The sequence below is a fragment of the Carettochelys insculpta genome, chromosome 30 (assembly GCF_033958435.1).
Source record: "Carettochelys insculpta isolate YL-2023 chromosome 30, ASM3395843v1, whole genome shotgun sequence".
Classification (NCBI taxonomy): Eukaryota; Metazoa; Chordata; order Testudines; family Carettochelyidae; genus Carettochelys; species Carettochelys insculpta.
This window is the reverse complement of record NC_134166.1, coordinates 4,092,576-4,115,344: the sequence shown is the minus strand read 5'-3', so window position 1 is coordinate 4,115,344 and position 22,769 is coordinate 4,092,576. Positions and strand designations below refer to the sequence as shown.

Here is a 22,769-nt window from a genome sequence, read left to right as displayed (position 1 = left end):
AAACCCAGACTTCGGCATACAAAAGTCACCCCGGTGCCAGTAGATGGGCTCAGGTGAGGGGAAATCAATAGATTTTGTGTGTTTTTTAAGGCCAGAAGTATCTGTTGTGATCATCAAGTCAGATCTCCTGTGTTGTACAAATCAGAGTATTTCACCCTGCGTGGGACCCATAACATCTGCCTGAGCTGGATGGTGTCCTGAGCAAGAGGCATACCGTCTTGAACTCAAGACCCCAAGAGATGGAAAATCCACTGTACCGAAGTCCACCATCACTCACCCTGGGCTGGGTTGTAGCTTCAGTAGCTACTCTAACAGTGAACCCCCTGCAGGCCTACTCTGGACATGACAATAAGGCTGAACTAAGCTTTGGGCAATCCAGCAGTGACCTGGAAACTCCTTACAGCCTCTCTTTAGGTGCAGCCACCTCTGGGGTAGAAGGTTTAACAGCACACAACAACAAAAAGGAACGAATATTACACACACACACCAAAGCTGCACACAAAATGAAAGGAGGTGCAGCAAAAGGGAGTTTAACATGAATTACCTGTCCCCGGATTTAAGGCCAAGAATTCTTGCAAGGTTTCAGCCCCCACCATTGGAGTCAGGTTTTCAGTGGGCTTAGCTCCCATGAGCTGTGTCTACACGTGCACGCTACTTCGAAGTAGTGGCACTAACTTCGAAATAGCGCCCGTCGCGGCTACACGCGTCGGGCGCTATTTCGAAGTTAACTTCGATGTTAGGCGGCGAGATGTCGAAGTTGCTAACCTCATGAGGGGATCGGAATAGCGCCCTACTTCGACGTTCAACGTCGAAGTAGGGACCGTGTAGACGATCCGCATCCCGCAACGTCGAAATTGCCGGGTCCTCCATGGCGGCCATCAGCTGTGGGGTTGAGAGATGCTCTCTCTCCAGCCCCTGCGGGGCTCTATGGTCACCGTGGGCAGCAGCCCTTAGCCCAGGGCTTCTGGCTGCTGCTGCGGCAGCTGGGGATCCATGCTGCAGGCACAGGGTCTGCAACCAGTTGTCGGCTCTGTGCATCTTGTGTTGTTTAGTGCAACTGTGTCTGGGAGGGGCCCTTTAAGGGAGCGGCTTGCTGTTGAGTCCGCCCTGTGACCCTGTCTGCAGCTGTGCGTGGCACCCTTATTTCGATGTGTGCTACTTTGGCGTGTAGACGTACCCTCGCAGCGCCTATGTCGATGTGGTGCCGCGCAACGTCGAAGTTGAACATCGACGTTGCCAGCCCTGGAGGACGTGTAGACGTTATTCATCGAAATAAGCTATTTCGATGTTGGCTTCACGTGTAGACGTAGCCATTGAGAGCAAGGAATAATCTCTTACACAGAGAGAGTGACAGCAAGAGAGAGAAACGGGAGCTGTAGTTTGAATCTGACCCAATTGTGGGCGCTGAGCACATGAAGAGTCAAGCCTGGATTTTTGACAGATAAGGGGATGAAGGCTCATATGTGGCTAAATCACTTTTGAAGATCAGCGGTTGAGTCCTAAATCAGTGAAGCGCTGCACTTGCCGAAGCACCTTTTAAAAATCCAGCCCTTTAACGGCAAGGAGCTGCTTGTGCACTGGTTGCCAAAGTAGTCCTGGGCCCTACACAGTCAGCCAGCACAGACTCAGGGGAGAAAAATGCCAGCGAGTGGCTCACTGCAATTCACCAGAAGTCTCCCCGCCAAATCATGCTTGTCCATGCTCAAGGCAGATGGCACTCATTCACAGCCCAGTGACACAATAGAACCAGCGGCTGATCCAAACAAACTATGGTAATCAGGGTCTGATTCATACCCACAGCTGCTGAATATTTTCCAAGAGATTGTGAAGAACAAAAAGGCTGTTGACAGGGTGGAGAGGTGATTTCCTCTTTGCTGGGACTGATACTAAATGACCACCCGAAGCCACTGTCTGTTTGTCCAAGTCTGTGTCAACTCACTTGCGTTGCCCCACTGACTGAACGGGGCCTATGCACTGAAGGGTAGAGCACGGATCGTCTGCGACTTACCACTGGACTCCCATCGGACCACTGAAAATCTCCTTCAATAGTTCGGTCGTTCAGGCCAATCCACTGATATTCCTTATACTGATCTGGAATGCAAAGGGGTTTATGGTTAGGGCAGGGAGAGTTACACCAACAGGAACGGCCAGACTGCACCAGCACCTGTGTTCCCTTTAATTTTTTCCATCTATGGGTGGAATAAATTGTGTTACATGCACCGAAGCATGTGCGGATGTGCACCACCAATAGAAACACATGCTACTGGCATGCTGGCCACTCTACTAATCAGCTGGGTGGTCCCTGAATCTCTCTTGGCTAGCCACCCAAGTGCTTAGCTTAGAGGGAACACTGATCAGCACTATGGTCCTACTACTACTACTACTAGTCTCTAAGGTGCTGCAGGACTGCTTGTTATTTTGCAGTGTGTCAGGAAAAGGAGGAGGATGTCTGAAGGTTTGGTGCTGTTAAGGACCAAGGCCATAAAGCAGCGAGTCTGATTTCTGGGAGAGTATTGAGACGTTTCTCTGACAAGCCAAAGGTTACTGAATTCAGGCCCATGGGAGGGATGCAGTTCCTGGGGGCAGCATGAAGAACAGTGGAAGAAGCACATGCATCATGGTAATAAGTGTGGGTGCAAGTTGGAGGCGTCAGCAAGAAAGCTGGAGAACAATCAGCTTGGGGGGGTTGTTCTGGTCCCAGAATTGCTGACTGGCCTTGCAAACTTGTGTTCCCAGCACAGCTGGGTCCTCGGAACTGCAGTGGAACGTGCCAGCAGGGGAAAAGGAGCACTTTGAAAAATAGGTCGTGCTCCTTCAGATTTCTCTTTGCAGCAAGCTGCAGCTGCTGGCAGCAGCAGGCTTTTAGGCCAGTACGGCGCTTCCCTGCGTGCAGCAACAGAAGGTCACAGCAAAGGGGTTATGAGGCACTTGGGTAACCCCGACACAGTTCTATTACTGTTTTACTGGGGTTCTTTAAGGCTGATCACTAGTTGACAAAACTCAGCACTTCTACCGACAGCATTCTGCCTCTCCGTGATGAGGAATAATGCCTTTGTTGGCAGTGTCTGTAGACACTCCGGTTCACTGTTGGCTGAGCTTCCGGTTGTCTGCTCTGGCGAGAGAGCGGCCAGAGGGCCTGTCAACAGAGCATATTGCTCTTTCAGTCCGCTTGTGTGTATGGATGTGATCAGTTGACAGAAGTTTTACCAGACGACCTCTTCTGACAGTAACTTCTGCCAAAAGATCGCTATTGTGTAGACATAGCCTAAGTGAAAAACAATATTTCTTTGCCCCATCACTTTCTTGTTTCTGGCAGCCAATGGCATGATGGGAAATGTAGTCCCTTCTCTGCTCCAGGGCCAGTTCTCTGAGCAGGGAGCTGGCTAAGGAACTATAGCTCCCAGGGTGCCTTGGGTTCCCTCATCATGGCCTGCAGGCTCTCCCGTGCACAGTGCAGCAAGGAGGAAGGAAGAGAAACTGGAAATGAGGGGTGGGTGTTTGCACACTTTGGACCCCACCCCATGTACAGGCCACTTAGCCTCTGGGCCCCAAAGGCAAATAAAAAATAGCTCAAGTGAAATATTTTTTATCCTTTCCTGGTTTTGAAGCTCCCATCTCAGGGTTCTAGGGAGACCTCGCTCCCCATCTTTGAAGGCAATTCTGCTTACTGTTGATGTAGTTCTGCTCTTCAGGAGTCATGATGTTGGCCAGGTGGCCACCGTAGCGCCGGCACTGATTTTCTGCATCCTCCCAGCTCCTTCGGGTGGTGAAGTGTTTATAGCAGGACCCTTGGAAGCTGTCCCAGCCTGGACTGCACTTCTCCAGATCTGGAGGGAAGGAAGGAGGAAACACCAGAGAGACAAGGAGAGGAGAAATTAATGAGATGACCGGAGAAGCGCGAGAAACAAGCATGTTGGTGCGGAGACAGGTCAGCTATGCTCAGCCACTGGCAGAAGCTCATTTTAACAGAAACTTGATCAAGAGAGAAACTTGTTCCCTTAGAATCCTTGTCCTGTAACATCCTTTGGTCAACACGCACTATCAGGACACTACTGTAACAAAGTGGGGATTACGGAGATTTTATTTCCCTTGTTAGGTTGCACATGTTTCCACTGGCCTGCAGTGACCCCAGGGGTGTGCCTCAGTTTCTCTCGGCACTGCATCAATACCCAGTTGGTGATGGGAGTTCTGGGTGTAATAGCTTCAGCAGGTATACAATGGCTGGTGGCCTTCATAACCTGATCCTTGGGGGCTGGGGGATTGGAGTTCAGCCAGGTGACACCTCCGCCTGGGAAGTAAAACAAAGGTGGGTGAGGGGCCTGGCTGTTTGAATTTGAACGAGGTAGCTGGGAGGGAGGCAGTGTTGGTGGTCTGGAAAAGCAGGGGGGGAGGCTCTGGCCTCTCTCTGGGCCCCCTCCCCACAAGATGGATCGTACTGTCTGTTTCTGGTTTCTGTGCTGACAATCCTGTTTTATGGCGTATCCCCATTGACTAATACACCTTCTGTTCCACCTGGTGAACGAAAGTCACAACTGGGTGTGGATGGGGGTGCAGGGTTCAGTGACCCCCTATGCTCTGCAGCAATTATTAAGAACCCTAGGTCAGAAGCTCAGCTGGTGTCAAACAGACAAAGTCAGTGGGGCCAGTTCATACCGGATGAGGATCTGGCCCTATATTTTATTATATTGATTAATATTAATCTGATGTGTGCGACCCACTGCCCTCTCCAGGATATAATGAGAGCTGCTGAACTGTGTGTCATAGACCCCACCTCCACTTGAGCACAGGTGGCTGTTACAGCTGGAGGATCTGGCTCCTGTCCTGGCTACTGCCCTGAAATTGCCCACGGCTGTGGCATGCTCCACATTTCACACCCTCATGAAGCTGCGGGTTATGACAGGGCTGGTGACGGACTTTGCTGGGCCTTGGGAAATGGGGTAGGGGAGCCTTGCCTTTAAAGGCTGGGTTAGAAGCAGTCAGTCCTCAGTGCCACCTGCACCAGGAAACTGATAGTGAAATAAAAGGCCTGGAGACAGGGTTCCCTCAACGTTTTTTTTTCTTTCCATTTGTGGGTGGAATAAATTTTGTTGTGTGCACCAATACCTGGGCAGATGTGCACCGCCCATAGAAACACACACTTCCAGCTGTGGATGGCAGGAGGCACTATCAGCTGGGCTGTGCCTGGATCTCGCCTGGGCAGACGCTCAAGCACTCAGCTTGCAGGGAACACTGCCTGGAGCCCCGAGCCCTTTTAAATCACCGGCTCCTGGGGCAACTACCCCAGTTGTGCCCCATCAGCAGTCCTGTGATATGGCTTCCTCAGCATACAACAGCCTTTCTGGCTGTGTTTGTGGGGCCCGCCTGGACTCGCCTGTCTCACAGGTGGCTCCTCCGTAGCCTGGCAGACATACGCAGCTGATGCCGTCTCTCTCCTCACTGCAGGTCCCTCCGTTCCTACAAGGGTTTGGGATGCAGTCACCTGAAAGCACATGCAAAGAGTAAAGCAGGCGGCTGAGCCCTGGGATCCCAGACGGGGAGCGAATCTGAGCTGAGCAGAGGGGTCAGGCTTGGCTGTCACCATTCCAGACTTCTCCAGCAGCCAGCGATGGGGACTCAGAGCCAGTGGCATGGAGACCACAGACAGGCCTCCCTCCGTCTGTTGCTCAGGAGGTGGAGTGCCCAGAATGGAGTAAATCGAGGTCAGTTCCAACCCTTAGATCTGCCACCTCCCTTTCCTCTCAAGTGTCAGGCAGAAGCCGCCCCGGCCCCCAAGGTCCTAACACACCTCTAAAGATCTGGCTCTGTGTCAGCTCTTAAACCAGAACGAGGTTTATTTTGTTGAGGCCTGAGGCCTGCAAGAGACGCAGAACAACAAGCCACCCACGGGGGACGACTCAGGGTGACGTGTTCCAGTCCTCTCGGAGCACTGAGTGCGACCAGACCCCCTCCTCTCCCCTGTGTCGCAGGCTCTGCGGAGGGGAAGGAGGGCAGCACAGGTGCCATTCACACCAGAGCCGCAGTCACGTTGGGAGATGCGTGTACCATGGCCCCCCAGGGTGCAGCGAGCATCCTGGACACTGATACGTGTGTGGTTCCTGAGCATCCATGGGACAGACCTGAGTGGTGATGGTTGCTGGAGTTTTGACCCCTATAGACGGTTAGTGTCAAATAAGCAAACAGAACACTTTGTGTGAGCTCAGTGCTGGCCCTTAGATTTGTGGGTCCCTGGATAGCGCAGTAGAACCCTAGAACACTAGAACTGGAAGGGACCTCGAGAGGTCATCGAGTCCAGTCCCCTGCCCTCCCAGCAGGACCCAGCACCGTCTAGATCCTCCCTGGTAGATATTTATCTAACCTGTTCTTAAATATCTCCAGTGATGGAGATTCTGCAACTACCCTGGGCCATTTATTCCCTTAATTAACCATCCTGACAGGAAATTTTTCCTAGTGTCCGATCTAAACCTTCCTTGCTGCAATTTAAAGCCATTGTTCCTTGTCCTATTTTCAGAGGCCGAGGAAGATAATTTTTCTCCCACCTCCTTGTAACACCCATTTAGGTACTTGAAAGCTGCCCCCATGTTCCCTCCCAGCCTTGTCTTTTCCAGACTAAACAAACCCAGTTCTTTTAATCTTCCCACATAGGTCATATTTTCTAGACCTTCAAGGATTTTAGTTGCTCTTCTCTGAACACTTCCCAATTTCTCCACGTCTTTCCTAAAACGTGGAACCCAGAATTGGACACCAGACTCCAACCAGGCCTGATCAGCTCAGAGTAGAGCAGACGAATGATTTCTCATGTCAGGCTCACAACACTCCTGGTAATGCAGCTCAGAATCAGGTTCGCTTTTTTTGTATCTATGTCACACTGTTGACTCATACTCAGTGTGTGGACCCATTCGGTGGGATCTAGAGGAAGGGCTCTTTCTGTGCAAGAGCATCTAGCGTACGTTTTGTTCACGCAGCAGGATGGTCTGAAAACCCATGGCGGTGGGAACACGTGTCTCAGGGTTGGATTGCTGTGTCCCGAGGAACAGATGTGTTCTGGTTGTGGGTCGCCTCCTGCTAAATCAGATCTCAGAGTCAGACTCGTGCGGGGTAGAGAATCATGTTGGCTGTGAAACAGCCATGGGTGATGGCAGCTTAGGTCAACAATCCCAGCACTAACCCAGGAAATCTGAGTCCCCTTTCCAGCTTTGCCATTGCCGGGCTCTGTAGTTGTGCATACATCAAAGTACAGGGACTCTCCGAGTTACAAACATCTGACTTGCGAACATCTACACATACAAACACAAGCTCCCAGCAGCCTCAGGGGACCAGGCAAGAGGCACAGGTGCTGGCCAGGAGGATAAGTGCTGGCAGGGAGGCTCTGGAGGAGCAGGGGGTGGAGAGAAGCAGCACTAATCTACCACCTCTCTCCAGCCACCTGCTACACACACACACAACCCGCTCCTCCAGATTCCCTGACCCACACTCCCGCTGCTCACCACATCCTGGTGAGCTGAGGCTAGGTGCAGCCCCAGGGGGTTGGGAAGGTAGAGGATGGGGCTGGGCTGCAGGAGGTGGCACAGAGCCTATGGGAGGGGTTGGGGTGGTAGCTGGGGGATGCTCAAAGTCCCCTGCAGAAGCTCCACCCGTCTCCTCATCCTCCTCTAATTAAACCTGCTTTTCCTCAAGCAGCAGCATTCAAGATTCAATTAAAAAACTATTTATACTCTTTTTCATTGCAAATATACAGTGTTTTGGCTAGATAGTGGGTTAGACAGGCTTTTGTGGACTAGCCTGGGATCCCAATTACCATGAATAACAGTGTTTCCATGGGAATGTGTGTGCTGGGTTACAAACAACTGACTTAGCAAATAAACTTTTGGCACATGACCCGTTCATAAGTTGGGGACTTCCTGTATTCTGTCTTAAGCTTCCCCATTTATAAAACAGGGTAGAATTACAGTGATGTCACAAGCACAATGGGAAAGAGTTGATTTTTTTTTTTTGGCAAATGCACAAGATTATGGGGCTGACGTCACCACAAAATTTATATGGATTATGAATTTGAAAAAACGCTTAAAATCAACATCAATACTGTAAAAAAAAAATGACAGCTGAATTCTGCCCAGGCTACTCATGGGGTTACCTTTTGAGGGTTAGCTGGAGTGTGTGCAGTGCTCTGAATACACAGGCTGAGATTTTAATTTGAGGGGCCAAAGGGTGGCCACAGCCTTCATTTGGCTTTGAAAATTTCACCAGTAAAGAACGGCATTGTCCTGCAATCCCCTTCCTGAGTTCTAATACTGCACTCTTCCTTTGCAGATCTGTCAACATCCCTGTTTTTCTACAGGATGAAACTGACTCACAGAGAGAGGCAGGAACTTGAGTAAAGTCCTGGTCCAAGACCAAAGGCTGTCCTTGATGTGATTTGTGTGCTCCATGTCACGAGACATCCTGGAGGGCAAGAACTTAGCAGGTATCAAGGCGGTTTGGATGTTTGTGCAGATAACAAGCACAGCCAGACTTAGGATAGCAAATACTTTAAAAAAACAAACAAACCCAGAGGTTGGGAACTGCTTATGCAGGCAGCCCATCCCAAATCCGGCTGCTGCTGGAGTTCTTCTACTTTCCTCTGAAGCAATAATCATGGCCAATACTGGGAGCTTCATGAAGGAATGTAGGATGGCCCTTGGTTGGAGGCTGCTAGGCTGGGACCCAGGAGTCCCAAATTTCATCCCTGTTGCAGACACGATGCTTTTAGGCCCAGCTCCTCCAAGAGTTTTCTGTGCTTAACTCCCACTCAAATCGGTGTGCTCGTCCATAAAGCCAGTGCCTCTGCCTTTGAGTTTGGGGTGGGAGGTTTAAAAGGTGAACAGGCAGCACACACAGTATTTATAACCACAGGGGCTCACCCTTTCATCTGACCGATAATGCACGCAGGGCTTCAGGAGATCAGATTGGTTCACGTTGGAAAGAGTCTGTTTTGTGCTAGGAACATTGTGAGTTTGGGGAACAGGGGGAGTTACTGAGGGGAGACATCTGGGCCTCTGTGAGCTTCTGAAAGAGGGAAAGGACGCATGAGGTCCTCCGGTCCCAACCTGACACACCTCACGTCTGAGGATCATTTCCCCATTCTAATCCTGAGTGCTTTATCTGGTCCTCTGTGATGGATGATTCCTTTGGGGAGCTAGTTCTGCACTCAGCAACAGCAAATATACTTCAATCGGCCACCCAAATATCAATTTTGTGCCCAGTGAGGCTTCCTTGAATCCTCTCTAAATCAGAGGTTCCCAATATGGGGTCCACAAGGGTATTGCAAGGGAGTTCCGTGAAAAAATAAAAGAGAAATAAAAATGATCATAAAAATAAGTTTTAAATGAATTGCAAAGTTACTATTATTTTTAAATTAAATATCTTCCAATCATGTTATGAATCAGTCTGAAAATCCATGCTGTGCATTCCTTTTTCATTTAATGATTTGTACATAGCAGCTAGAATTGGCTTTGATGGGGGTCTGCAAACAATTTTGCGGGAGTGATGGGGGGGGGGTCCATGAATAGTTGGGGGTGGTTGGGGGTCCACACAAGTGAAAAAGTTGGGAAGTACTGCTCTAAACAATCCCTCTCTACAGTTGGTCTCGGTCTACACTTTATATGCTGATGGAAAACAACCCACCTCCAGCTGACACAGCCATGCCAGCAGAACTTCAGTGGTGCTTCTGTCAGCAGAGCTAATGCTGTCTGGGGAGGTGGCATTCCTACGTCAGCAGAACATTGCCTTCTGTCGAGGTACGCGGTATCTGCACCCGAGGCCTAAGCCAGCACAAGGTCTCTAGCGCTCACACGACCTTGGTGTTTGCGGGTGATTTTATCCTGCGTATCAGATAAGGAGAATGCTGGGCAGGCAGAGCATTGGCTGATGCCCAGGGGAAGCGGGGCGGGGAAGTCTGGGACCTGGCACAATTTAGGAATGCAGGCCTGTGACAAGGATGGGGCTGGGGAGTGATGGAAAATGCAGTCATCTCGGCGTGTGGATGCGGAAGCCGGATGGGCTTGTATAACCCAGCCCCCTAATTCCTATGACTGTCTGTACACACACACACACAAGCTGTCCAATCTTAACAACAGCAGTACAGTTAAAGAAGTACAATTCTTCTCTGGGGGTAGTTAAACGAGGATAGCCCACACGAGAAGGGGAATAAACTATGCCAGTGTAAAGCATAGAGGGGGAGCTGTGTTATTCTGTATCCACAAAAACAGCAACAAGGCCGGTGGCACCTTATAGGCTAACAGATTTATTGGATAAGCTTTTGTGGGCAAAGACCCACTTCGCCAGATGCACCCGTGAATCAAAAATCACTAAGGCACTTATATATCCATGTAATGTCACTCACATTAGGGGTTGCATGGATTTAACTATTTCAGTGGAGAAATCAGACTGCTGAAGTAGTTCAACTGGAACAAGAATGGTGTGTGAGGCCCTAGGACTTGACTCTCATTAACACTATGGCCCCTTTACACAGCATGGCACAAAGGGAAGGTCCATCTTAACATGAACATTAACCTAGGATTCTAGAATAAGGTAGGGTGTGATTTTAAAGCAGAGTATCTATTGCTAATTAACTCCACAGTTAGAGCATTTTATTCTGGAATAAGGGTACCTCTGCTTTTGGAAGCAGATTAAACTGATTCAGAGCAAGGCATTCTTATTCCAGAACATATAGACATCAGGAACAGTTAATCAAGAAGAGGTCTTCGAGAGTAACACTCCATGTAGACAAACTCTGTGACTCAGATTACTAGCACGGACATAATTTCATGCATTTAGAGAGACTGACAGATGGTAAAGCAGGAGACAACTGTTGTGATTGGCTCATCAGACCTGCATGTCACTGGCCTGAATTACTTCCTGCTAGAGGTAGATCCAATCTTTTGGATCCATTCTTGATGGTAAAGGTCCCAGTAACAGGAAGTCCACCAGACTCCTTTTTTCCAGTGGTTACGTACTCCCATGGTTTTTTAAAACCTGCATCCTTGTTTCTAGTCTGAATTTGTCTAGCTTTTACTTCCAGCCGCTGAATCTTGTTCAACCTTTCTCTGCTGGACTGAAAAGACTTCGGTGACAGAGTACGCAGACCAAGAACTGAAAGCCCCAACTTGTTATACCTGTGACAGGTGTCAAGGCTGGAGGGAGGAGATAAAGGAGGAAAAGCCCAGCTCGGTGGGCGCTGACTAGCAGAGGGAGTAGATTTTTTGAAAAAGCACTGTGAATATAGGCCCTTATTTACCTCATCCCTCCTGTAATCGGAATGAACTGTGCCGTTAGCAGCTGGTAAACAGCTGGGTCCAGCCAGTCTGTATACTGATGGGAGATGCCTACTCAGGAGGTTATCGTTCTGTCACAGCAGGGGGCGCTCTGCCCTTCAGTTCAGCACTGGCCTCACCATGCTGTACTGCAAAAGGCATTCGCTTTCATATGAAATGTGACATGGAAACACAGCCTATGGTGGTTCATTCACTACCGCAGTTGTTTTGGCCAGTGTTCGCTGTAAGCCAAGCACGTGTGTGACTACATAGGAGATATTCAAATGCTGCCCAGCTAATTAGTAGATCACCGACACACAGGTTTTGTTTCTACTGGTGGTGCACATTTTCACATGCCTTGGTGCACATAAAAATTATTCTGCACATGGATATAAAAAACCTGCACATGGATGGAATAGCTTAGAGGGAATGTTGGGTTTGGCCATGACTGCACCACAATAGACTTTTGTTGGTTTAAGTCAGAATGGCCCTTCTTATTTGATTGTAAGCTCTCTGGGAAGGGAGTGTGTCTTTTCTGTGAGTTGTACACCAGAGGCAATCGGGAAAATGGCAGATTTTTTGGTTCGCTGACAGTTCTGAAAAATTGAGAAAAAGCGGTTGAAATTAAACTGGTAATGAATTTGTTGGGCAAATTGAAAAGTTGGGGAAAAGACACCCACAGTTTTGCGTCACATGAAATATATTGGCCGGCCTGAAGCAAAATTATTTGCTTGAGTTATGAGTATTTTTAAAAAATGTAGGTAGCTTTACAAAAAATTTTTAAACAAAAAGCTACTTTAAACCAAAAAATCAAAATGTTTCTTTTTGAAATGGTCAGACCAGAATACTTGGAGTTTTGGGGGATTTTGGTTTTGGTTATCTTTTTGACATGAACTCACCAATATTTTAGCATTGATGAACCTATGCTGTTCAGTGAAAAATACATTTGGACGAAAAATTTCACTCCACTCTTGTTTTGATCCCTGATGGGAACTCTCGACATAACTGTAACTCACCGGTGAGGATAGGTTTCAGGTGGTCCTCTTTGACAATTTGAAGACAAGATGAATCTCTTACAGTCCCTGCTAGAAAACCTTAGCCCAAGTGATAGCAGCTAGAATTAGTCAAGAATTTTTGACTATATATATTTTTTTCACCTAAACATGCCAATTTGGTCAAAACTGAAAGTGTTCATGTGGAAAGGGTCAATTTCAAGGAATTTCCTGGCTGAAATAAAAGTGGGAAAACAAAAATCCTATTTTGGCATTTTCTCAATGTTTCTTTTTTTTCAGTTCAAACAATCTTTTGTTTCAAAATTTAATTTAAATTAAGGTACACAGGTTGAACCTTTCTTGTCCAACAACCTTGCGACCCGACCGGTGCCGGATGAGAGAATTTGACAGACCATGGGAGATCAATCTTTTCTAGCACATTACCAACACTCCCACAGCTTACTGGGCTCTTCAAAGACATTTGGGGTAAATTACAGTTAAATAACAGCACGGAACGCTGAGAGCCAGGACTGGTGGCTGGCAACAAACTTTGTGAGATCATGGGAAACTTGTCTGCACCCATCTGGAAAACTAAAATCATGCCGGATTATGGATGTTGCCAGATGAGAGAGTTCCAGGTTAGAGAGGTTCAACCTGTACTTAAAAAAAGGTTGTAAGAAGGAAGTCAACATCCAAATGAAACATTTCAAAATGATCAGAACATTTCCATTACCCAAGATGATATTTTTGGGGGGATTCTCAGTTTGCAAAAACTTTCAAGATTTTGACTTTTCATCCTGATTCAGGACAGGAGAGGAAAATTTTTCACTATCATGCCAAAAGTTCTTATAGAACAGGAAAAACGATTCCTGGATAAGCCCTACTAGGAGTTCATGCTTCTAACTTTGGAGATTCCTAGTTCAGTATCAGGAACATCTGCCAAGATGGTAGCTATGACACTAGAACAATGGAAACAATACTAGGTTACACCCAGAGTGCTGTGCAAAGAGGCCTCAGGACAAATCAGAATCAAACCTACTATATATAAGGGAGTTATAATCTGGCCCACAATTCTCAGGGTAGGTGTAAAGAGAATTAGTCCATCAATGGGAGACACACGCACACATATGAGGAAAATTGCCATAAGACACACGGCAACAGACCAATAAAGACAAAGGGAAGCACAGATCTAGCCAAGGTGGTTTTGTTCTAGAAAGCTTTTAATTCACTTTATTAGTACCACTGTTAGTTGTCCTTTTTTTTCATTGAAACAGTCATTAAAAACACTTCACAGAAGTAGCAGAGATTTAAAGTGCATGCGTGGCCGACACCAATTTGTTTGACAAATATGTGCTTCTCCGTAATGTTAAACTTCCCTGATCCAGCTGACGGGGAGAGAGAGAGAGAGAGAGAAGGACAGACAGACAGACAAATGGACTGACAGAGGAAAGCACAGTGTGAAAGACAGGTTTTTAGTGTGGGAGGCCAGTGAATATGGCTGCCCAGAGGGCTAAGGCAGCACAGCCATATGGGTTACCTGAAATGTTCACCCCCACTCCCAGGCTGGCGCCTTCTGTTGGCAGGACGGGGAGAGGGTGGGTGGTGCTCAAAGGGGTGTCTGTGAAAGCCGGGCCCGATGCCGCTTTGGAGACGTCCACAGTAGGAGTGGTGAGATTGTCCTTCGGGATGGATGAGCATTGGTCCCCTTCTAGTTCTCCAGGAGTACACAGGGGGGACATGGCTGCTGTTGCCACGGGAGCAGAGGAAACAGCCTGATCTTCATCGGCCTCCTCCTTCTCCTCAGCTATGAAGTGGGCTGTCATGTTGGAGTCAGGTAGCTCTGCCCCCTCATGTCCCACCACCTGGGTGTTGTTCTCAGCTGGAGATTCCCTGCTGGGCATCGGTGCGGTGCGGACCTGGCCTATGTTTGTGTGCAAAACGTCCTCCACCTGGGAGCGGGTGGTAGAGGGCACCAGAAGCCAGGTAGAGCCCGAGTGCTCCTCGCTGCCCTGGAGGTGGAAAGTTCCCATGCCAGGGGATATGGAGAGCAGAGGCTCCTGAATCGCTGGAGTGCCTTCTGGCCATGCGGTGCCAACAGCTGCCTCTCCGGATAGCTCTGCATCTTCAGAAGCATCTGGGTGTCTGCCCAAGTCAGGGAAGCGTGTGCTGCTCAACCCAGAAGCCAGCCTGCTTGGTGGGGTGGTGTAAGTCTGAGCCCGGTCCATAGAGAGCTCTCCATCACCGGCATCCTGGTCTGGTTGTTTGGGCTCTTGCACCCCAGTCTCCTCATTACCCCTGGAACTGGCATTGCGAGCCAGCTGCTCCAGAGCATCTGCCTTCTTGGCAGCAATGTCCTCCAGGGTCTTGGAACCAGGGGTGAAATCCGCCTCACTGCTTATGTCCGGGAGACGAGTCTCCAAGACATCAGCAGAGCTTCCTTCCCATGGGGCTTCCTCACCAGGTGCATGGTGGGACCTGACAGGGCCGAGAGACACATTGGGTTTGACTGAGTCACTGGATTTGCCTAGTTTTGGTGAGATTTCTGCAGGCACATTTGTAGGGCTGGTGGTCACCTCTCCATCTGTTGTTTCCACCTGTGCGGGGGGAACCACGGACTGTGGCTCTCCAAGACCCATCTCAATGTGATAAACAGGATCTTGCTCCCCATCAGATTCCTGCTGGTGGCTGCGGGGTATCTGCTTCTCATTAGCAGCTCTCACATTCTCTCCTTCCAGTGAAGAGCTCAAGGTTTGTTCCAAGCCAGTTCCATGCTCCTCCTCTGCAAAATTTAAATGAAAATGACAGCAGTCAAATGACCTGCAGCTGCCTTTAGTACAAACAACCAGAGCTGCTTGGAAAAGGGGGTTTTCGTCATACAGGAAAAATGACACTTCAAATTAAGTACCCGTGCCATAAAAGCTGAAATAGCAAAACTTCATGTGGAATGAAAAGTTTCAAGGAGGAAATGTCAGAACTAAGTATTTCAGCATTTTCAAACTTGATGAAATCACAGAACACTAGAACTGGAAGAGACCTCGAGAGGTCATCAAGTCCAGCCCCCTGCACCCATGGCAGAACCATCTAGATCATCTCTAACAGGTGTTTGTCGGTCCTGCTTTTAAAAATCTCCAACAATGGAGATTCTACAACTTCCCCAGGCAATTTACTCCACTGCTTAACCACACTGACCAAAAGGAATTTTTTTTCCAATGTCCAACTGTGACAGGGCAGACTAGGCCCCAAAAGGCTCCTGTTGACGCTTGTGGTCTTGCCCGATTCTCCAAACTATAGAGAAGTCCTCCAAGGAGGCTAGAGCAGCAGCTGAGCAAAGCAGCCAATCAGGAGCCAGGAAGGCTTTTAAAAGAGGAGCAGCGGGGCTGAGCCCCTTCATTGTGGCTGGAGCCGTCACAGAGGGAAGATCTCTCTTGGAGAGCTCTGTTGTGGAGACCTAGCCAGCACTGCGGAAGGTGCTGGGGGATTACAGGTAGGGCCCTAAAATGGGCGAGAACTCTGTCGAGAGCCATTGTAGAACAGGCACTGAGGTGGTCCCTGTTAAGTGTACCCCAGAAGGGGTGTGTATCTCCACAGAGTGGGGCTCAGCAGGAGGGCTGAGGCTGGAAAGACAGCCATGACTGCTGTGGACTATGACTTCTCAGCGATGGCTGAGTAGTTGAAAAGGTTGTTGCTGTATATGCTGTGATATAACCAGAAGGCAAAGTAGCCCAAAGAGTTTCTTAAACTTTGGGAGAGTGTAGGCACCCACATCCCTCCAGATAGGGATGACCACAAGAGCTGAGTTGAAACCCGTCACACCAACCGAAACATCCCTAGCTACAATTTAAGCCCATTGCTTCTTGTCCTGTCATCAGAGGTTAAGGAGAATAATTTGTCCCCCTCCTCCTTGTGACAGCCTTTTAGGTGCTTGAAAGCTGTTATCATGTCCCCTCCCAGCCTTCTCTTTTTCCAGATTAAGCCAACCCGATTCTTTCAGTCTTCTTTCAAAACAAGCCATAATGCATCCAATGGCTCTATTTCTAGATAGCCTCGGGTGTGTAGAGGGTGTATTTCAAAATAGCTATTCTGAAATAAGACTGTTGTGTAGACATACCCTTAGGCTGTGGCCACATTAGGCCCTCCTTTCAGAGGGGCTATGGAAATGTGGCACTTTGGGATATGCTAATGAGGCATTACTATGAATATGCAAGACCATTTGTTTTTTGGAATAAGGGGCTTTTGAAATCAGGGGTCCATTTCGAAAGGCCCCCGGCTACATGGGCGGTGTGAGTTTAGGAACCGGCAGTTTTGAAGCGTGCGCGGCTGTCATTATGCTAATGAGGTGCTGCAAAAGGAGGGGCTAATGTGGGCACAGTCTTAGATACTTACATGGTCCTTTTGCCATTATAGCTGAGCACCTCACGGCCTTCACTGTATCTATCCTTTCAACAGCCTTATGAGATAGGGCAATGCTATTATCCCTGTTTTACCGATGGGGAAACTGAGGCACGAGAGGCTAACTGACTTGGCCGTGTTTACACAGAAGTGGGTCTTTGCCCTCGAAAGCTTGTGTTCCTAAAAATCTGTTGGTCTATAAGGTGCCACTGGGCTTCTTGTTTTTGTACCATTTTATTTTTGTGTTTTTAATTTCAACAGGGGAAAAAAGCTTAACGTGTCTTACAAACATTTTTTGCTTTTTTCATTCCCCCCCAGGCCCACCCTGATGGGACAAAAATCGTAACAGTTCATTGCGGTTTCAAAGAGACAATTTAAACAATCCAAAAATGTTAATTTTGTTTTGTTTCACTGGTTCTTCCACCAGCTCTCCCCAAAATATGGCCAGAGAAGGTCTCTGGAGAGTGTGTCTGGAAGTATCTGACAATGGGTCCCACAACAAGAGCCACCTCTGGGAGACATTGGATTAACTTGTAATTGCCAAAGGTGCCCAGATCTCACTGTAAGATGGGCATCAAAATCCCTTTGGCTTCTTTGCAGATACCAGACCTACGGACTCCGGAGCCTTGGGCCCATGCCGTCAAAGCTGCATTTGTGACTCCATTCCAGCCATCACCCTACAGCCCCCCACCCACCAAGCACACCTACCATTCCTGGGGGTCTCTGTGCAATTTCCAGTTCTCCCCTTTCCCCCTTCCTCCTCTGGAGCGCCCGGGCTCCCTGGTTTGGTGTCACAGCTAATCGGACCTGCTGCAGGATGGGCCGAGCTCTGGGGTGAAGGTGATGGAAAGTGAAGTCCTAGATCTGAGGAGACAGAGTCCTCTAGTGGGGGTTCCTGGGAGACAGGAATCGTGACCTCTTCGGGGGCACTGCTCGGCTTCTGCTGCTCAGCCTCAGTCATGGCCTGAAAAAGAGGGACGGCGTATATGGCCCCTCTCGACTCATTCTCCACCTCCGCCGTGGGCAGCTGCAGCTCCTCCATCTGCTCTGTCACTGTAACAATCTCCTGGATCCCCTCGGGCGCAGTGGCTCGGTGCTTTTCCGGCAACTCTGTGAAAGCATCTGTCTCGTCTGTGGGCAAAGAGAAAGTGGGAGATCACTGGCTTGGCCCGTCCTCTGGACACTGGAGGTAGACACCTTCCAAAGCAGGACCGCCCTCGGTGTGCTTCCTGCGGGCTGGAGAGGATGAGTTTCCTCAGGAGTAAATCCAGCCCGTATCAAATGGTGGGGCCTGATTCTCACTGACACAGGCTCCTTGCAGGGCAGTGGGACCCCAAAAGGGGGGTCATGGTGTAACCCCCACACCTCCTGGGTGTGGCGTGCTGTCCCATCTATGGCACTGAAGTTACTTACAGAGAGAATAATGAGTCGGTGCTACAGCCTGAGCTAACACTGGCTTTTAGCTTGTGTACTAAACTCCAGAGGTCCCAGGTTCAGTTCCACCTGTTGGCATTACAGAGATGGTGGAGGGGCGGTGTCACATGCACCCACCCCCGCTGGTGCTCGCTGTGAGCACTGCCCCATTTCTGGGGGACACGTGGGCCAGCCCACCTCTCCCACTAGGAAGCTTGCAGGGCCCTTGGGCTGTGCTAGTCTGATGGGGGGGACAGTCCTCCCCCGACTGCCTGGAAGCAGTCTGGTGCTTCACCAGGAAGAAGTGCATGGGGGTGGAGCAATAAGAAGGAGTGGGGCAGAGGTGGGGAGAAGGCGGAGCCTGGGGCAGAACATGTGTGGGGAGAAGCAGGTCATGGGCAGAGCAGGGATGGGGAGGGGTGCAGCATTGGTAGTGCAGGGGTGGAGAGGGGGTGGGGGAGGGGTATATGGCCTGAGCTCCCCCTGGACTCCCTGTGCTGGTCTCCTCTAGTTTAGGTGGCATGTTAAGACTCTTTCCACCACCTGAGCAGGATGTGAAGGGGACCCCATGTAACTGAGACTCACTGCCTTAGACCTTCTACCCAAACAAGGCCAGAGAGCGCCCTGAAGATTGAGATCTGCTCCCAGCTCCAGAGCTGAACCATGAAGCTAAATCGTGGCCCAGATGCTCAGCTGGGCCTCACTCCATTGAAGCTATCCTGATTTCTGCCCGCGGAGGAGCTGTTTCTCCCAGCTTTCCAATACGCTCCCCAGCTCCAAACTGCCCCTTCCACCCCATAACTTGAAGCTCGTTCAGCTCTACTTCGGTCAAGAGATGTTCAGCCTGTCGTACTAGTCATCTGCAGAGAGAATTTCAACGTGGGATGAAGGCTGGCTGCTGTCTCTCATCCTGACTGCCAATGCATCCCTGAAATCCCATTGCAGCCCCGACTTGAGTGGGGCCTGAGGCCTCATGCTGGCCCCTCAACTTGGGGGAGAATTTTACACCATGATGCATCAGCAAGGACTTCTGGCTGCAGCCTTGCAGGCCCATCACGCTGCCACCTGGAGACAGGTCCTTTACCCCTAAAGCAGTACACGTCGTATCGGCTCTGAGCATCAGGGAAGCCAGTCTGGTTCCGGAACAGGAAGATGGTTTTGACTCCCGGCAGACTCCCCCCGCACCGTTCCCGGGGGGTGACGATGGGGTAGCGGACACTGCCGTCAGCCAGCCAGCCTGAGCTGCAGTGGTCCAAGCCTTCATTCCAGGCTGCATAAAGCTGACCCGGTGTCGCTATCTCTGCTCCCAGCTCCTCACAGTGAGCCTTGGCCTCCTCCAGCGTGAATTTGTCTGGGGCAGTCACGAAAAAGAGTTCTCCTGCAAACACAGACAAAGTGGGGAGGAATCAGAGGCAAGAGAATCTCGGCCAGTCTAGGAGCAGGAGGTCTTTCAGCCTTCCCTTCACCCCCTTTCTTATCACATCCTATGGCTGCAGGCACTGTTCCCTGTAATATGACCACTTGGGTGGCCATCCAGGAGAGAATCAAATGCCACCCAGCTGATTAGCAGAGCACCCAGAGCCAGCAGCCTGTGTTTCTATTAGTGGTGCATATCTGCACATAAAAAAATTTATTCTTCAAACCCACTGCAAGGCTTCAGGACCATAGTCAAGCCTGGTGAGTAGCTTGTTCCTCTCTGGACTTTTGTGCAGTTCATTGAGCACTGTTCTGGCTGCTGTCAAAGACCGGGGAATGGACTGGATTGATGCAGCATATAAGGTAAGGACACAATATACTTTGGCCTCATAATTACCATGCAGATCTTCAACATAACAATATACATCGTACATATCTTCCGGATCCACTACGCCATAGTTACGGACTCCCGGGAACCCATCCATGTCTCCATAGCAAGCCTCGCGAGGGGTCTGGATTGGGTACCTGGAATGAGAAAATGCAGGTACTGATCTTCCACAGAAGGCAAAGGGCTGCTGGGGCCTGCCAGTCAGATGCTGGTAACAAACCCTTGGGCAGCCCTCAGCAGAGGACTTAGGTGAGGATGGCAAAGTGGCCCAACCCCAAGTGGCCTCTGATTTTTGGATGACATTTTTTTTGGGACCCCCCATTTGAGACCAGCCTGTGGGTTTATTTCCAGAAGTACAGGTTGAACCTCTGTAATCTGGAACTCTCATCTGGCAACATCTGTAATCCAGCATGATTTTAGTTAGCCAGACGGCCACTTATCATGGGTGTGGCCAGTTTCCTGTGAGCCCATCAAGTCTTTTTGCAACCACCAGTCCTGGCTCTCCATGTTCAGTGCTGGTATTTACCTGTAATTTCCCCCTAAATGTCTAACAGCCCAGTAAGCAGCGGAAGTGCGACTACTGTGCTAGACAACATTGACCTCCTGTGGCCTGGCAAGTTCTCTAATTCAGCACCAGTCAGGTCCTCAGGGTGCCAGACAAGAGGTTCAACCTGTACTGAGCACCTGCAGAGCCAGCACTTTCTACACCAAAGGTGTGGCAACCAAAACCCAGGAGCTCCAAGTCAGTGGCTGCTTCTGAAAACATTCACCTAGATGGGGCCTGTTGGTAAGTGACTTGAAGCTCTGCTCTGATGCTCATTTTAAATCAATGGGAGCCTCTCCTTTGACGGCCACGAGGTTTCTATTGGGCCATGGATTTCAACCTTTCCCTTTCCAGGAGCCTCCTGTAAGCCAGCCAGCTGTCCCATTTAGCTATGTGGGAAGGGTCAGGTGGTCAGGACCTCCTGACGCCTGCTTGCAATCTCCACGCTCATGATTCCTTGCTCTAGAGCACTGAGAAGCATCCCACACCTCCCCCTACCTCTGATCCACTTTGGAATTTTTGCAGGTGGAAAATTTCAGCCTGCTCTAATCAGGATGAGTTCACCAAGCCCTGGCTTACATTCAGCCATGACCCCTGACATGGAGTCCTTTGGCATGTAGGTCATCTTTTCATTACCTGTGTGTGCCGTGCTTAGCACAATGGTCTAACAATTCAGAACTTGGTTCTCAAGACACTATAAGAACCTCAGAACAGCCATAATGGGTTAAACCAAGGTCCATCTAGCTATGGCCTGTCTTCTGACCATGGTCAATGCCAGGTGCCCCAGAGGGAATGAACAGAACACAGAATTGTCAAGTGATCCATTCCCAGCTGCTGACAAACAGAGGCGAGGGACCCCATCCCTGCCCAGCCATGGTAACCGCCATTGATGGACCTGTCCTCCATGAATTCATCTATCTCTTTTGGGATCCTGTTACAGTCTTGGCCTTCACAACATCCTCTGGCGAGGAGTTCCACAGGGTGACTGTGCGTTGTATAAAGAGATACTTCATTTTGTTTGTTTTATACCTTCTATGTATTAACTTCATCTGGTGACCCCTAGATCTTGTGTAAAGGGAAGGAGTAAATAACTCTTCCTTAGTCACTTTCTCCCCACCTGTCATAATTTTACAGACCTCCCTCATATCCCCCTTACTCATCTCTTTTCACAGCTGAAAAGTCCCAGTTTTACTAATCTCTTCTCTTGGGGCAATGGCATATGAAGCTTTCCTTTTTGGTACAAGGGATGTGGATTGCCCCAAACAGGAGCTCCTCATTATTCATCTCCTTAACATCAAGTGGCAGTGAGTTCCACAGGTGAACAATGTGTCCTGTGAGTGTTGCATCCACCTGAACCTAGCCCGCCACGTGAGGTGCTCACCTGACTGTCTGGTCTGCGATCCAGCCAGCATCGCATTGCTCGTAGCCGCTCAGATACGCGGCGTACAGCTGTTCGGGTGTGGCAATCTGTGCCCCTATCCTGGCACAGGCCTCCTGAGCGCTGGCAAAGGTGTAGGCATAGCGTGTGGAGCCCTCCCGGTAGAGGAACACCACCCCTAGAGGACAGAGGGTGAAACAGCATCTAAATGGTCTTGCAATCACAGGTTTAGTGTCCCGTTAATCCCTGGGTAGTGTAGAGCCGCAGTACAATACAATTCCCACCTGCCTGAGCCAAATACAGAGCTGTCTCAATGCATCAGAGATTAAGGCACCAGCACCCACAGCAGACAGGAGGTGCATACTGTGGACCACGTCATCCATGGGAAGTGTCAGTGTGATGTCTGCAAGGGGGAGTGGCTGACAGGGAAGCAACCTGAGCTTGCAGATTAAGCCATTGGTTTAGGCCTTGGAAGCCCTGAGTCCTAGCCCCAGCATGCGGCAGTAACCTGCTATGCCTGATCATAGCATCTTATGCAAAATCTTTAGGGCAGAAACCACCATTAGGATCGTACAGGCTGGTCTTCTGCATAGCCCAGGCCTGAGAACTTCACCCTGTGACTCCGACTCCACGTGTGTAACTTCTCGTTGAGTTAGACTGCAGCTGTTATCTTGTCCTGGTTTAGTGGCTTCAAGCCCAGCTCCCGTGAGGTCATTTTTGCCAAGGGTTAGTGCCCCTTGCTGTTAAACACATGCAACTTACTTCTAAACTGAACCTCTTTAGTTCCAGTGGTTGGAGCCTAACGATTCTGAAAACATAACCATCCACTCAGCCTGGGACAGGGAGTAGAGCAAAGAATCAAGAGATCAGGGTTCTACTCCCACCAACTTTCTCTCTAGCCTTGGATGTGTCCCTGGGCTCTACGTGCCTCAGTTTCCCTGTCTATCCAAGGAAGATAAAA

The 22,769-nt window shown here is 49.6% G+C and overlaps 1 protein-coding gene across 1 annotated transcript in view; it reads right to left on the bottom strand.

Moving 5' to 3' along the window:
* Positions 1-22,769, bottom strand: part of BCAN (brevican) — a 46,437-nt gene that overhangs the window by 2,799 nt on the left and 20,869 nt on the right. The window contains exons 4-11 of the mRNA XM_074981427.1: positions 21,812-21,986; positions 19,896-20,023; positions 19,167-19,460; positions 17,378-17,800; positions 13,818-15,059; positions 5,372-5,479; positions 3,669-3,827; positions 2,009-2,091 (exon numbers count right to left, since the gene is read on the bottom strand). Coding sequence (XP_074837528.1) covers positions 2,009-2,091; positions 3,669-3,827; positions 5,372-5,479; positions 13,818-15,059; positions 17,378-17,800; positions 19,167-19,460; positions 19,896-20,023; positions 21,812-21,986 — 2,612 coding nt within the window. The remainder of the gene's footprint in view (positions 1-2,008; positions 2,092-3,668; positions 3,828-5,371; positions 5,480-13,817; positions 15,060-17,377; positions 17,801-19,166; positions 19,461-19,895; positions 20,024-21,811; positions 21,987-22,769) is intronic.